Below are 15,765 nucleotides of genomic sequence, written 5' to 3'. Positions count from 1 at the left end.
GGTAGAAGTGGGAAGAAAAGGGCTACAGCAACATGAGAAGTAACTATGAAACATGCTCTCACTTGTGTCATGCTTTGCTACATTGATGATGCCACACTGACCTTACATTAAGGATGCTATACTGACCATGTGCTCAGGGGAAGCAGTCCTCCCAGCCCCCAGCAGTTTGTTCTCTCCCTCCTTTACTCATCCACTCATCCAGGGAACATTCATTGAGGGCCTCTTAGGTACCAGGCACTGTTAAGAGCTGGAGTGTAGCGATAAGACACGATCACTAGACACGATCACTATTCAGGGACATCACCATTGGGACTGGGCCAATTTGTCCTATTTAATTCTAGCTACCCAACTAGTATACATCAGAGTTCTATGTACTATGTGCCCAGACTTTTCTAAATCCTGGTTGAGAGTAGAGACAAGGGGAAAGCCCCAGCATGTATCCCCTACCTTGTCCTCTCCCTTTAATACTTTCCCCCACTTTGGCTTCTACCCACCTGTGCAAGCAAATCCTGCCTTCAATGTGTGCTTAAGACTTCCAGGAAAAGCGATGCCCCGGGAGACAGAACTCCAGGGGATCCCACACTGGCAGAAGAAGACAGTAATTGCAAATTCAGGGGAATGTGCATGGTGTGGAGGTGGTGGGGGACAAACCTGGCCCCTGTGGGAACAGAGGGTTGACTCCAGGAGCTGGAGTGGGATGAGCCGTATGGAACAATGGGGCCTGATGACCAACTCATCTCAGGGACTCCTTGGCCACCAGCATTCCCTGTAGGCTATGATGTGTGCAGGAGCAGTCAGATGACAGTGGAGCTTTTGGAAAACTTCTCAATCAGCAGAGGGCCAGGAGAACTGAAGGAGGAGGAGGCGGAGGCAGGAGGCAGACAGCCAGGCTGGTAGCGTGGACATGTTCTTATAAGAGCCTGGCCCAGAGCAGAAGAGAAGAAAGGGGGATTCTAGAAGCAAATGGGTAAGATCAGAGCTAGTGACAGATTACATAAACAGCAATGAAGGAGAGGGAAATTTAAGGACACATGATTCAAAGGCCTCAAAATTAAGGAATTTGGGGGGAAAAGATGGAGACTTTAAAATAAATAGGAAAAACTGGAAATAAAGGTGAAGCAGATTAGGGTGCTACCTGAGAAAAGGTATGACTTTGGATGTGCTGAGCCTGAGGTGATTTCCAGGGGACCTGCTTGTATACAGGGGGAAGGTCAAGCCTAGAAATCAAGTGAGACACTGGGCCAGGCATGCACATCTGTGTCCGTGAGGAAGACTACATTTCCAAGGGAAAGACCAATAACCAAGTGTGAGCGAGGGGAAATGCCCACAGTGTCAGAGCAAGAGGAAGATGAGAAGCCATCAGAGGAGACGGAGGAGCACTTGCACACCTGGGTGTGCGCTGTGTTCAGAAGCGAGAGAGAGAAGCAGAAAGTGGTCCACATCAGAAGCTGCAGGGAACAGGAGCATGAAGCCTGAGAGAACATCATCCCCGTCGCTCCCCAGTCTCCAGGGGCGGTAGGAGTGGGGGGCTGGGCCACTGTTCAGCACACAGTCACTTCGGGAGAGACTCCCATCCCATCACTGTCCCGCTTGGTACATGACTTGCTTTAGCCAATGGAACAGGAGTGAGCGGTGAGCAGGGCTTTAAATGTGCCTGATTGTTTTGCTTGGTCTCTTGTGATCCTGACTTCTGCCCTGAGTGTTGTCTGGTCACCACCAGTCACAGAAAGACGAGACACAGGGACCTAAGCCCAACAGGCTGCCTAAAGCAGAACCACCCCAGCTGACCTGCAGACCCAGAGCAAGGAATACATGTTTGTGGTATAAGTCTCTGAAATTTTGAGGTGCTACATGGCATTACTAGAGGAAAACCTCACCAGCACAGTGTGAGTTGTGGGTCTGACACGGTAAAATGTGCTCCTTTAAGGACGGCACCTCTCCAGGGCCTCCTTACCACTGTGCTCAAATGATAAAAGTACAAAGGGATGAAAACAATACCTATTTTAGCCAGTTCAAAGAGGAACGTGGTGGCTATACTGAGGCTATTTTCCCAAAGCAAGATAAGTCAAGAGTTATATATTAAATGTCTTAAATATTGATTGTTAGATAAAGCTACACAGAATCAATCAGAAAGAAAAGGCCAGGGAATTTCACTGGGGCAAAGGGCAGGATGTACAAAGTGAGAGATATTGAGATTTGATTAGTTCAAAGAATTTTTATAAAATTGGTTACGGCAACAGCCAGCCAAGGTTGATGTGGACCTGAGGGGAAGCAGTGACTGGATTGGTCAGTGGATTCACCCCACTCCTTCTCCCCCAGCCCTTGTTCTAACAGAAATGTTGTTCCAAGCTGTGGGACCATGAACAAAGGATCTGGGGCAAGACATAAAAGTGTCTGGTGTCCAATAGTGCCCTTGCCAGGGCTCCATGACACCCACCAGAGGGGCCCCTGCCCTGTGGCCCAGGTTGCCGAAGTGTCAGCCCCTGGCCCAGGGAAGCCCAGGCCATTCACAGTTCCAGGCCCGGGGGCCCCACACTTGCTCAATGACAGGCACAAACGGTTTTCCCTGTATCACCACTGTCTGCTTTTTGTCTTCAGGCTGATTCTACCATTCACCAGATTATCCCTCCCATGAATAATGGGAAAACTCATATCTAGCAATTTCAAGAACTCTGCTTTTAAAAAGTGCATGAGAAATACAAAAGGGGATTCAACTTAGGCTATTTCAGAGGTCATACAGAAAGACCAGCTACACTTATCCTTCTCGCTAAGCTGCTGAATTACACTAAGAAGCTTACCAGAGCCTTCTGTACTCATTTTGTACTCAGCTCTTTGGAAGGAATCCAAATTCAGGAATCAGGGGCATAAGACCAGAGTCTACAGAGCATTCCACTCATTTCTGCAGCTGTGTCTCTTCAAGTGCTCTAATCCCTAACCTGGCATCATCTTTTTTTTCCCCTCAAACAGATACAGCTGAGCCTGAGCGAGTCACCTCAGAGATAAGGCCTGCCCTTTGGAACTGAGCCGTGTCACAAGAAGACAGGACATAAGAGATTCAGCCAGGCAAACCCACCCTATCAGAAAGGGAGCCGGACTTGGTATCTTACAAGAAAAAGGTGGGCCTCTGGAGGCAGCAGCTGAGCAGCTGTGACGTAGAGACTACAATTCCTGCAGCAAATGATGGGAGCCCTCCTCTTGCAACAACCACTCATCACCTGAACGCCTTGGCCGTTTCCTTCCTCCGTGGCCTTGCTGGGTGAGGAACTGCCTCTGCCTGGGATGGCTCCTCTCACTCTTCAGGGCCCAGCTCAAATGTCACCAGGAAACCTCTTGAACTACTGCCTTGCCCCCAAGTAGGCAGATCAAGGCATAGCCTTCTTTTTTAGACCTTTACCATAGCATTTCGCACATGGTGGATTGATAATTTACACATCTGTTACATGTTCCACACTGTGAGCTACTGTAAGGCCAAGAATTCCTGCCATTATTCATGCATATATTTCCAGGCTCAGGACCAGCTCTGGCACAGACTGACTACATGCTCATAATATATTTTCAAAATGGCACTACCCTAATTTAGAATGCAGTTGGAAACTCTTTGTTTTGAAGGACAAAATAAATGCCCCAAAATATTATATCCATTTTTATTCCACAGAATTCTGAAAAAAAATTTGGGGTAAAAATATTTGATTTGTAAAATAAAACCTTACTAGTTTGGATTAATTGGGAGGTCAGCCTTGATTAGCAATTTGCCAGAATTAGAAAATATTGTAAATATAGTGGGGTTTTTTTAAATGAATTTATTTTTGCTGCATTGGGTCTTCGTTGCTGCACATGAGCTTTCTCTAGTTGCGGCGAGCAGGGGCTACTCTTTGTTGCGGTGCACAGGCTTCTTCTCATTGCAGTGGCTTCTCTTGTTGCGGAGCACGGGCTCTAGCACGTGCAGGCTTCAGTAGTTCTGGTTCGCAGGCTCTAAAGCGCAGGCTTAGTAGTTGTGGCGCACAGACTTAGTTGCTCCACGGCATGTGGGATTTTCCCGGACCAGGGCTCAAACCCGTGTCCCCTGCGTTGGCAGGCGGATTCTTAACCACTGCGCCACCAGGGAAGTCCCGTAAATATAGTTTTAAACTTTCAAAGGCGCACTGTAATTTAAAATAAACCAACGATGTAGCAATGACCAGTGCTTGGGTACTTGCTTAAAAGAACAGATACAAATAATTTAAATCAGTTTATCAAGTATCCATTTATATCCACTAAATGTGTCCTAGTTGCAATCTTGCTTTTGCAATTCATTTGTTTAAAAAAAAACGTGTTTTTTTTTTTCCTCTTTTAGTGGAGATGGCGGGTGGGAAATCTCTTTGGAACTGAATTAATCATAATCTTTGGTTCATCATTGATCAATGAACAGCCTGTTTTCATGTATTTATTGAGTAATTTTTAATAATGTAATAAGTACTCACAAACCCACCAGCCAAAACAAAAAACAGAGAATAACTGACATCTAATCATTTGTTGCCTCCCCCAGAGCCCATCCTCCCCATCCCAGACTAAGGCTACTGCCATCCCAAATCCCATGGCCATCATTCCCTACCTGTCCTTTCCACACAAGTTTTATTGCATCTAGCTATATTCCTAAAAGTATATTTTTATTTTATTTAACTCTATCAAAAGGATGTCATCCTATAGGTAGTATTTTGGGACCTACTTTTTCACTTAACATTATACTTCTAAGATTTAGGCACATTTTGGGGTTCACTATGACTCATCTCTTTTGTCTGCTGCCTAATATTCCATTTGGGGACTAACTGCTCATCCATTCTCTCACTGATGGCATGTGGGGGTTTCCAGGACTTTGCTATCGTTTACAGTGAAGCTCTGAAAATTCTTGCTCATGTACAAGAGCCTCTCTTGGATATTACACCTAAGGTGTGTACCTGGGTCAAAGGGTATGCAAATACGCAGCTCAGACGGTGATGCCAAACCATCTTCCAAGGCATCATGCCGATTTACTTTCTTCCCAGCCACATATAATATTCCCTGTGGACCCACATCTCCTCCAACACTTGGGATTGTCAGACTTGTTAACAGTTGCCCTGTGTTATCAGGCTAGAACCAACTGGAGTCATCAGCATTTATGAATTGGTGCAATCTAAATTAATACGTGTTTTGAAATAAGAAAATACATTTGATTATAAAAATAACTTTCACTGTAGAAAATTTAGCAATATAGAAAAGCACCAAAAGAAAAAAATCGTTAACAGCTATAGTTTATCAAGGTTTCATATTCATTTACAATGAAGGAATATTTACCTTATTATCAGGGCAGTCTACAATTGCAATTTATTTAGAACCCCCGAGGAAGCACACCTTTCAGACCAGACCTACCACTGAACACGGCCCTGCTAGTGCTCTAACCAGTCAGCTTAGCTTCCCCAAAGTGCCACTGCGCCATCCCAGGTGGCCAGGAAGCAGCAAGACTCTGGCTAAATATCAGAATTAAAAGTTGAAGATGTGCTCTGAAATTCATAACATCTCTCTTATGGGAGTTTCGTATTCTATATGGTGGTTTCAATCTATGCCTCTTTTGATCTGGGAGGAAGGGACTGGAAGTTCTTATTAAACACTTAATAAAAGCAGTTCTTTTATTTTAAATCCATTTTCAGAAACTCCTTTGTAGCACTGTACTTCCTTTTAGCAGCAAGATGCCGTTAAGGACAGCAAAAATGGTCTGCAGAATAACAAGGATATCATGGCCAGACTGTGGGTAATTGAATGAAGGTGTTCCCCCAGGCACCAAGACTCAATTTCTAGGGGCACACTGTGTACTTTACATCCACAAGAAAAAGAGAATCAGTGAGCCAGCCCAGCATAAGCACAGAGTCTGCTCACAGCACACCTTCTGGTGACTAAATTTCAAATTCACTGATGTCTCACTGTGGGCCAGGCACTGTGTTAGACAGTGAGAATTCAGAGAGAAGGACACTGCACCTGCTCTCCATGGCATCACCATCTGCTTGGGAAGACACACAAATCAGGTGATTATGAAACAAGGTAGAATGAAATAATTGCTATTGGTAGCGACCACAGAGAACAGCAAAGACTGATTTAGACTTACAGGGATTGGGTGGTCCTGATAAAAACAGTGTGAGATTTGAACAGGGATCTAAAGGGAGATTAGACTGTCTACAGGAAAAGTAGAAGGACAGTTCTGGGAGAAGGGAGAAGTACTTCATTCACAGAATCAGTTGGCTGTTCACACAAACTTTTAATAAACATCTACTATGTTGCAGGACTGCCTGAGGGCCTGGGTATGAAGAGGTGAATAAACGTGACAGTGAAGCTTCTGAAAGTCCTTTTTGAGGAGCTATCATTTAAGTAGGAACTTGAAGGATGAGAAGGAACCAGTCATACCAAGAGCCGTGGGCAGAACTTTACAGAGAGAAGGAAGGGCATGTGCAAAACTTTAAGATGGGAAAGCCCTTGATTTACCCTAGGCAGTGAATGGAGGCTGGGGCAGCCACAGGGAGATGCCAAACTGAAGAACTAGAGGTGTCATTCAAGGGGCAGACAGAAGCCAGATCACATGGGCTTACAGGCCAGTGTGAGGAATGTGAGCTGGAGTCTGAAGACCATCAGAACCTTTGAAGGGATAAAGTGTGATGGGGGAGCTCTGGGATGGGTGGGAAAAAAAGGAAACAGTCCCAATACATCTATGAAAGGTCACTCTGACTGAAGGGGACTGGAAGGCCATGAGAGGGAGCAGAAAGGGCAGAGGGGAGGTAGCAGCAGTGGTTCAGGGAGAACTTTGACCCAAAAACCCCTAGAAACAGGCTGGAGAGGTTCGAAGGGGCCAGATGCTGTATGGCCATGGAGGGTGGTGTCACCCCACAGCCAGGGGCAGGAGGTTTGCATTTGAGAAAGACACATGGTCCAAACTGTCTAAGGAGAACTCAAGATCTGCTAATGTGGTGCATTAGAGTGACTGATTTGGGGGAGAAATAGTTGGCCTTTAGATATATTAGACTAGAGATACCTGGAAAATACCGAGACAGCTTTGGTTAGTGGGCAGCTGCAGCTACAGATCCAGAGGTTAAACATGCCTGAGCTAGAGTGGAGGGGGGAGTCACAGGGTACATTTAGACAACAGAGAGGAAGGTGTGGTAGCTGGAGCATGGCGCTCACGAAGAGGCAAGAACAGAAAAGAAACCCAGATTGCCCTCCTACAACTAGATCGTGGTGTCAGGCTCCAGAACTTGGATTTTATTCTCTGTAAATTGAAATTACAGAAAGGCTTCTTTTTTTCTCTTTGAACTGCAGAGTTGTTTATACATGGCTATTTATTTTTGACTTTAAAAATAATACATGTTCATTGTTAAAAAACTGAAAATAAGGAAAAGTACAAAGAATAAAATACCAAGCATCTATAATTCCATCATCCACCTGTAATTGCCCCTAACACTATGGGCTATTTCCTTCCAAGGACTTTTTCTTACTTTTCATATCAGTATTTTGTATATATTACAAAATTTGAATTATACTATATACAATAATTCTAATCTTATTTTTTCACTTACTATTTTGTCACAAATATTTGACTATGTGCTTAAAAATTCTCTGTAAACATGTTTTTAATTACAACATAATATTATATTGATATAAATAATATTATATTGATATAAAATAATTTAACATTCAATAATTATGGATATTTCAGTTGTTTTCTTCTATAATATATAGAACTATTATAAATATTCCTATGTATACATCTTTACTCCATTTCTAAAATGAGAATTTTGGGGTCGAAAGGCCCATTTTTAAGATTTCTCATACTATTGGCAAATTATTTTTAGAAAGGCTAAACCAATTTATATCCCTAGAGTATGAGACTGTTCACTGCATCCACACTTTAAAAATATTTACTAATTTTACAGATGAAAAATAATTTAGCTGTCATTGAAATGTTTTCTTGAAACTGAGGCAGAAGCCAGTCTCACAAAAAACTCCACTTTAGTGAATTCAAACCATGCCACTAAAGTATTCAGTTTTAATATCATAATCAAGAACTTGAGTTTAAGTTCACAAAAGATGAACCAATTTCTAATAAGACTAGTCCAAAGCAACAGGAAAGACCTCACTTCTGCCTTTCAAACTGGGGATCGAAGCTACTGAGGGCAGCCCTCCAAATTCATCCTGAGCAACAAGCCACTCAACATCCTAGAGACCTCTGAGGACTCATCCCAACTTGTGAGCTTTCTGTACAAGGTAGAGGGGAAAAGATTAAGGGAAAAGATTAAACAGAAGCAAGTTACAGTGCTTCCTCTCTCCCTGCCATTGAAGAAGAGCTGAACTATAACCCAAAAGTCATTTTTTTAATTCAGAAGGCACCAGGAAGCAAACTTAGTCAACCTCCAGTATCATATAAAAGAACTGCTGAGGGCTTCCCTGGTGGCCCAGTGGTTGAGAGTCCGCCTGCCGATGCAGGGGATACGGGTTCGTGCCCCGGTCCGGGAGGATTTCACATGCCGCGGAGCGGCTGGGCCCGTGAGCCATGGTTGTTGAGCCTGTGCGTCTGGAGCCTGTGCTCCGCAATGGGAGAGGCTGCGACGGTGAGAGGCCCGCGTACCACAAAAAAAAAAAAAAAAAAGAACTGCTGAGGCACCATGGTTTGGAGTTAAACCATGGTGTCCAACAGGAGGGGTGCTGGGAAGAGTCAAAGGGTAACCCCCTTCCTTCTCATGATGAATTTTAACCTAGGTACATGAAAATTGGGATCAAGAGAAATCTGTATTTTCACACAGACTGAGTCCTCTCAGTGGTTTGTGTGGACTGCAATGCCCTGGCTGTGGCCACCACGCTGCAGTAAGAGAGAAGCGCACCTCTACACGGGCAGGGTTTCAGATGGCAGGTATCGCACAGCCGGGTCCCTTCACAATTTCATCTCAGTTCAAGCTCTGGACTGTGGCCTTACAAGCTTGAAAACCTGCTGTTGTTAATGTGCTCAAAGAGGCTTTGCCTCTTGGGAGCTCATTTTCATTAACCAAGGTCGCAGAGTGGTACAAACCAGAATGCCAGTTTGTTAGGTACATTTTATATCTGCAAGTATATGTCATGAGAAACCAAATGATAACCAGAAAGCAGAGGCCTGAACAAGGAAGGGACGGGGATAGCCTGAGAGGTCTCCTCCTGCAGACCTTGCACATCCTGCCTGGGGTGGCCGTCATTTACTTTATTTCTCATCATCCTTCTGAGCTCAGCTCAAAAACCCCCTCCTCAAGGAAGCCTCCCCAACTTCCAGTATAGGTTTCCCCACCCCTGCTTATACATTTTCACTACGCCCTGCATTTTCATTTAAACACTTACAATGATTTTCATTACTAGACTGTATATGCTCTGTGTCTACTTTCTTTCAGTTCCCTGAGAGCAGGAGCTATTCCTGCCTCATTCATCACTCTTTCCCCCATCTCTAGTAGACACAGCATATAGCAGACACTCAAATATTTGTAGAAGGGAGGGAAGGCAGGAAGGATGAGAGCATAATGACAGCAAAGTCCACCACAAGAACAGCCTTCCAATGGGACTTGGAGTCCCTTAGCCAAGATTCTCTCCCCCTTTTCACAGTGTCAGAAATGGGCACTGCTACAGTCTGCCCTGCTTTTGCTCCCTTTTTTTGTGTTTCTACTGCTGGCCATCCCCTCCCCTCTAACACTCGCTTTGGATATGCAATACCTTTGATCAGGTTACAGATTAGTCAGACTAGCCTAAGTGCCTTTCTGTCTGCTGAAGCAGTTCTGTGTACCCCTGGCCTAACCTATTTTATGGTCATTTATAATTAAATCTCAGGGAGTAGCCTTACTTTCCAAGTTCGTGGGGTTCCCACACTGTGAAGCCCCTGTGAACACCACACCATTACCCAGTGTTAAGGATAGGGATGCTCCAGGACGCACGGCAGCCGTGGGAGAAATAGGACAACAGTGTGTGCATGTGGCTGACGCCTGTTCATGCTTCATAAAAACAGAAGCTAGAGATGACATTCTTACATGCTTTGGCTATTGTCTCAAGTATGATATTAATTTTGATAATTAAAAGCAGAACAAGCACCGGCCCGGGAGTCTGGGTGAGATCTAGATTGTTTTGATCCCAGCTCTGACACTCACTGTCGGCAAGTCCCATTTCGGTGCCGAATAAGGAGTTGGCCTAGATGACCACCAGAGCCCCTTCCTGCCTTGACATTCCATTATCGAATGGTTACCTTTCATCTAAGAGCTTATCTTAGACTTCATAAACACCCAAAGATCAATCCAGCTGCTGGCAATGACTACCACACACTCGGGGAGTCTGAGTTAAGCATCTCTAAAGAAATCACAGCGATATCTTAGGATTTTCATGATTACAAAAGAAATCATTCAAGAGAAAAGCAGATGTCCTTGGGACCTGACACCAGTTCACACAGCAGATTTTCTGACACGGATCTTCTCAACATTTGTTAATCACAGGATGGGGGACTGAGATGCCTGGGAAATCTGGCTATGACCCAGCTCTAAGGGACTCTCTTCTCTCCATTTTCCCAGAAGCAGGGTGCTTGTGTAAATTATTTTCTATATATAAAATAGCCAATCACGATAAGACATTTCCATGAGTATATAACTTTTAAAATATTTGCAAAAAAGCAATTTTCCTCCCCATCCTCGATATTGGGAGTTCAACTTCCTTCACCTCAGCCCCTCAACGCACAGATCCTGTCACTGGTAATACATTCTCAAACAGGCGTTCGGCTATAGTACAAACAAACTCATCATGAATCTGTTTATCACCAAAAAAGCAGCTCAATTTTAATTAGCTAATATGTTAAATTCGAAGTCGTGTTTATGTTTAAACATTCTACAAACCCATCTTAGAAAATGGGCATGTCTGATAAGGCCCTTCCTTGTCTGAAAGGAAATTACCAAAAATAATACAGACATCCTGCTGAGGGGTTTGCACTCCAGAGACATGTATTTGTTTCTGCTGCAGCAACTGTGAATAGACTGAGCACAATGTGTGAATTCTAGAAGATTTCTTCCATTAGCTCAAGTAGGACGTTTACAAAAGAGAAAACAAACGAAAACCCCTGAGATTATATCTGAAGGTAGGATTGGGAGCACCGCACTACTTGCCTTGAGTAGTAAGATTCCACACCCAGGGCCTCCCGGACGCTGGCGATGTGCTGCTCTAGGGCCGAGCTGGTGGCTGTTGGAAGGGCTGTGCTGCTGCCAGCCTGGAATTCACTGGAGTTTTCCACCGTGTTGTCTCCCAGGTAGTGTTCGTGAAACTTCAGAATCCCTGAAACAAGACAGGCACAGGCACAGCCAACATTATACATGTTTGGGGTGGGGGAAGGGAAGGCGGAGGACAGTGGGCAGCAAGGTCGATGCTATGTGACCTCTTTGACAAGCATGCTGTCCTCCAAACCATGTGAAGAAATCCTGAAATCCAAGGTGTCAAGAGGGCTTTCAGAAGTCTGGTCAGTATGCTTTTTACAGCTTTCACCAGAAGGTTTGGTGCTTGAAAACAGGGAATTCAAGACAGGGCTTTTGATTTTGACGACATATATTCAGAAGCTCCTGGAATGATGATTAGTTCACATCAGTTCACGTATTTCAAAATAGATGCTTCTCAGAAGCACCAAACAGGGAAAGTTTCCTTTCAGGAATAGTGCATGAGCATGCCATGGTGCATTCTCCTCAGAAACTGAACTCCTGACAAAAAATATAGCTAGCCAAAGCTAGCTAGTCTTTGTTACTCAAAGACCTTTCGTTTCACAAAAGCAAATCAAAATAAATATGTAGTGTAAAGGCCAGATAAAAAAATTTTAAACCATCTTTAAATAAGACCAACTGGTCAATGGTCATTAATGGATTAAAGGAGCAAAAAATGATAGCTGTATGAAACTGAGGCAATCCGTAGTGGTTTTCTAGCAATAAACACAGGACATATTCTCAAATGGTGATGAGGTATGTCAGCCCTGGAAAATGCTGGTCCTCTCTGATTGGATTAAAGCCCTGGTGAAAGCTTCAGAGTCTCATTAAGAGCAAAGAGAAATGGAAAGAGAAACAATAGAAACCTCATTATACATGGCTCATTGTTACAGGGATTTGGATATACCACCTGTCAAATCATGTTCCCAAAACATAACAACCACCAAGAGAAAGAGCTCAATGCCTCCATCATCAGCTGTGTCCTCCTGAGCGTCAGGGCCCTCCGGGGGCTGGGATACACAGGGATTCATCCCACAGTGCACGACGCCCACCAAGTCATCATGAACACCACAACTTAAAACCTTTAGCATAAAAAGGTCAGAGGCAAGAATGTTCTTTACGGAAAGCCCATAAAAAACATGGAATTAAGGGTAAAATTATAAAAAGTGAGGCTGGGGCTTCCCTGGTGGCACAGTGGTTGAGAGTCCGCCTGCCGATGCAGGGAACACGGGTTCGTGCCCTGGTCCGGGAGGATCCCACATGCCGCGGAGTGGCTGGGCCCGTGAGCCATGGCCGCTGAGCCTGTGCGTCCGGAGCCTGTGCTCCGCGACGGGAGAGGCCACAGCAGTGAGAGGCCCACGTACCGCGAAAAAAAAAAAAAAAAAAAGTGAGGCTGAAGCACAGAACATACAGGCATTCTCAGAATGTAATCAGAACCCAGGAAGCATCTCAGATCTGTCATCCAGCCATCATTTTCTTTTTAAATCAAAGGGACAGAAACGTAATCAAGAAAATCTTGTCAGTTCTCCTTGGCAGTTGAACTTTTTGAAATTGGCTTACAGATATTCAAGAAGCCCATTCTTCAAGATTCCCAATTATAAGATCCACTTCCCCAGTCAATAAACTCTAATTGGATCTGGTGTGTCTCCAGCATGGTAAAACCATCAGCATTTTGTTATGCAAAAAATATGGCCCTAACAGCTAATTAGTGGTTCTGTATTTAGTGAAACTGTTAAAGCCTGAACATTTAATCCTGATTTAATCAAAGGGGATTTTTACTTCTGAAATAGATTTACAAATGAACTGGTTAAAAATGGGTTTTGCTAAACTCAGAAATTTCAAGCATAAGACTTCATTTATATACTGTGACAGAGTTGCCATTATCATTTTAGTCTCTTTAACTGTACCATGACAAAGGGTCACAATTATTAAATCATATCTAGAAAGAACTCATTCGGACTTATTACTTTATTAGCTAATGAACAACAGCTGCCTAAAAATAGGGCTGCTGGTGAAATTAATCCTCCTGCTCTTAGTCGTCCTTGATAAATGCTTCCACATTCACCAGCGAGGAGCCGTGATTTCTTGGGGGAATGAGAAAGCTGGGCTGTCTTATTAATTGAATGCCCCACCACGGACTACCACGTGGCGGAAGATTTGCTGAAAGCCGACATTAGCTCCTTGATCTGATCTATGGTAATGCACCTCTCCCACCTCTATTCACTAGACTTTCACAACCTAGTGTCTTAATTGCCCTGTTCCCACAAAAAGAGATCTTACCTGCCCCAGGAGCAAGCAGCCAGCTGTACAGGTAGCCCGCAGCCAGGGAATAGTAAAGCACTAGTCCCCTCTGGCCATTAACCATCTCTAAGATCTGATCAATAGTGACTGGGGAGTAGGGGTCGGAGTCCTGCTGTCCTGTCTGCCGTTCTACCAGGAGATCTGCAAACGCCCTTGTCCGTCCTCTTTCTGCCACGGCCAGGGCTTCATCATGATGGCCTAGGAGACAAAGGGATAGGCTGGGAGTCCACGGGGAGTATGATTATCAGAGAGGGTTATCAGGTACAGAGACCCCGGGCAGGCAGAAACCCCACTGCCTCTCCACGCCAACGTGTGGCAGACTCTCAATGAGACTGTTTCAAATTCAACCCCCTGCCTCAGATGACAGGTGCAGTGACCACTCTACTCAAACCCCACATTTTCAGATTCCACCCCACCGTAAGCCACCAGGCTTCCCTGTCTGGCAGCCACACCACAGGAAAGCTGACTGTTCAGAGCAGCCATCCTCAGCCCTGCCCACTCTCCCCCCACATCCTGAGTTACTCCCCGGCCTCCTGGCTTCTGACCCCATTCACTTGGCTCTTTGGACCTGATGTTCTGCGCTCTGGTTACCCTCTCACTTCCTTGCTCAGCTTGGATTCTGATTTGGCCTTGGCAGATGAGCCCTCTAGGACATGGCTCTTGACCACCTTTCTATCTCTCCTCGATGCAGCCCCTCTGTGCATCACATTGCCCAGCCCTGTTTCCACATTTTCCACCAAATTATACCTCTGTGCCCTCACACATGCTGGTCCATCTGCTCAGTGTGCCTTTCCCCTGTTTACTGAAAACAAGGAATCCCAATAGCTGTCTTGCCTATCTCAAAGACTAAACGAGGCCCTATATGTGGAGGTGGGTGGTAGGCATTATTCAAAGCACAGTATATATAACAAGTGACATTATAATCACTAGAGCTGATACCTCATTCCATTCTGGGCTCCCATACACTTGCTTCTCGTCTCTTCTCATTCCCATGGGCAAAGGGTTCAAACCTCTGAGGTCTCTAATCCTATGAAACTGCTTCTCTCTTTCAAGCTTTTCCTCAGTCTTTGGATCCAACCTCTAATCCCACTTCATCTAAGAAACTAGTCTGTAATCTAGTTTAAAAGCTAATGCTCAAATATGAGAGCACAAAAGATAAAGCAACATCCTTTCAAGTTAGGATTATTAGAAGGAACACAATGCAAAGGATCTGCTTACATCATAAATATACAAATGGAAGAGTTGCTAGAACTAGGGTCCAAAGAGAGGGCAGGCAGAGGCAGGAGACCAGATGCTGCAGCCCCAAAGCCCTTCAAGGATGCCCTGCTTCCTACAGTCTGAGTATCAGTAGAAAGCGGGGATTTGTATGTGTGTATGCAAATGTCTTCTTTTACCCTATTAAGTTATTAACTGGAACAGCAGGGACGATTTCTGTACACATTGGAAAATTGGCCCCAAAGTGCTAGACAGACTTAACACTGTGATTATAGCAGATAATAAACTGTAATCGCAGGCAATGAGCACAGTTAATAGATACATTTTTCAAGGGGAAATTTGAGTATTCATACCCATAAAGCAAAGGACAGGTTATTGATAAGGCCTCAACATCCAACTTCAAAGACATTGTTAATTCCAATGAATACCTCCTTAACCCAAGTTCTGGGTTGGGGAAAATGGTCTGCAGAGATGGACAGCCCTGAGGAGAGGGAGAGGACGGGGTTGCTGGAATAGGGTGGCTGAAACAGTTAAGGCCCGGGTAAGGGAAGGTGGATACTGTCCCAGTGCAATGCAGCCCACAGGCCTGGGAGCGTTGTCACTGACTATGTCACAGCCTTGGGGGCAGACAGTACAAACATTTATTAGACAGCAACATTAAAAGATGTGTGGCAGTAAAACAGGAAGAGACCAGTGTCTTCTCAGGTACCTGCCCCCAGGTACTAATGGGCAGAGGGAACCTGGTGGAAGCACCTGCTTCAAGCATCCCTGTCTCCAGGACACCTTCTCTGGCTCCTGGGTCTGTCTGCCAAGCCACTTCGTTCCCACAGCACCCGAGTCCCTTTTACTCTAGTGCCAATCACACCCTCCTGGGCTCCCGACTTCTGTCTCCTGATAGGCTAAGAGCTTCTAGAGGTCAGGAACTGGGACTTCTTGACTGGCACTAGGCACACACAAATATTCATTGCTTGAACGAACGAATGTTCAATGGCTGCGCTGTGGTTGTGGCTTCAGT

The 15,765-nt window shown here is 44.8% G+C and overlaps 1 protein-coding gene across 3 annotated transcripts in view; it reads right to left on the bottom strand.

Annotated features, from left to right (window-relative positions):
- The window catches only part of TTC28 (tetratricopeptide repeat domain 28), a 590,731-nt gene that overhangs the window by 80,285 nt on the left and 494,681 nt on the right, over positions 1-15,765 (bottom strand). For all 3 annotated transcript variants that reach the window (XM_004283800.4, XM_033412749.2, XM_033412750.2), the window contains 2 exons: positions 13,515-13,733; positions 11,154-11,319 (listed from right to left, as the gene is read on the bottom strand). In XM_004283800.4, the coding sequence (XP_004283848.1) occupies positions 11,154-11,319; positions 13,515-13,733 (385 nt within the window). The remainder of the gene's footprint in view (positions 1-11,153; positions 11,320-13,514; positions 13,734-15,765) is intronic.

Source organism: Orcinus orca, chromosome 15, assembly GCF_937001465.1.
Source record: "Orcinus orca chromosome 15, mOrcOrc1.1, whole genome shotgun sequence".
In the NCBI taxonomy this organism is placed as follows: Eukaryota; Metazoa; Chordata; class Mammalia; order Artiodactyla; family Delphinidae; genus Orcinus; species Orcinus orca.
This window is presented reverse-complemented; position numbering and strand designations above follow the sequence as displayed.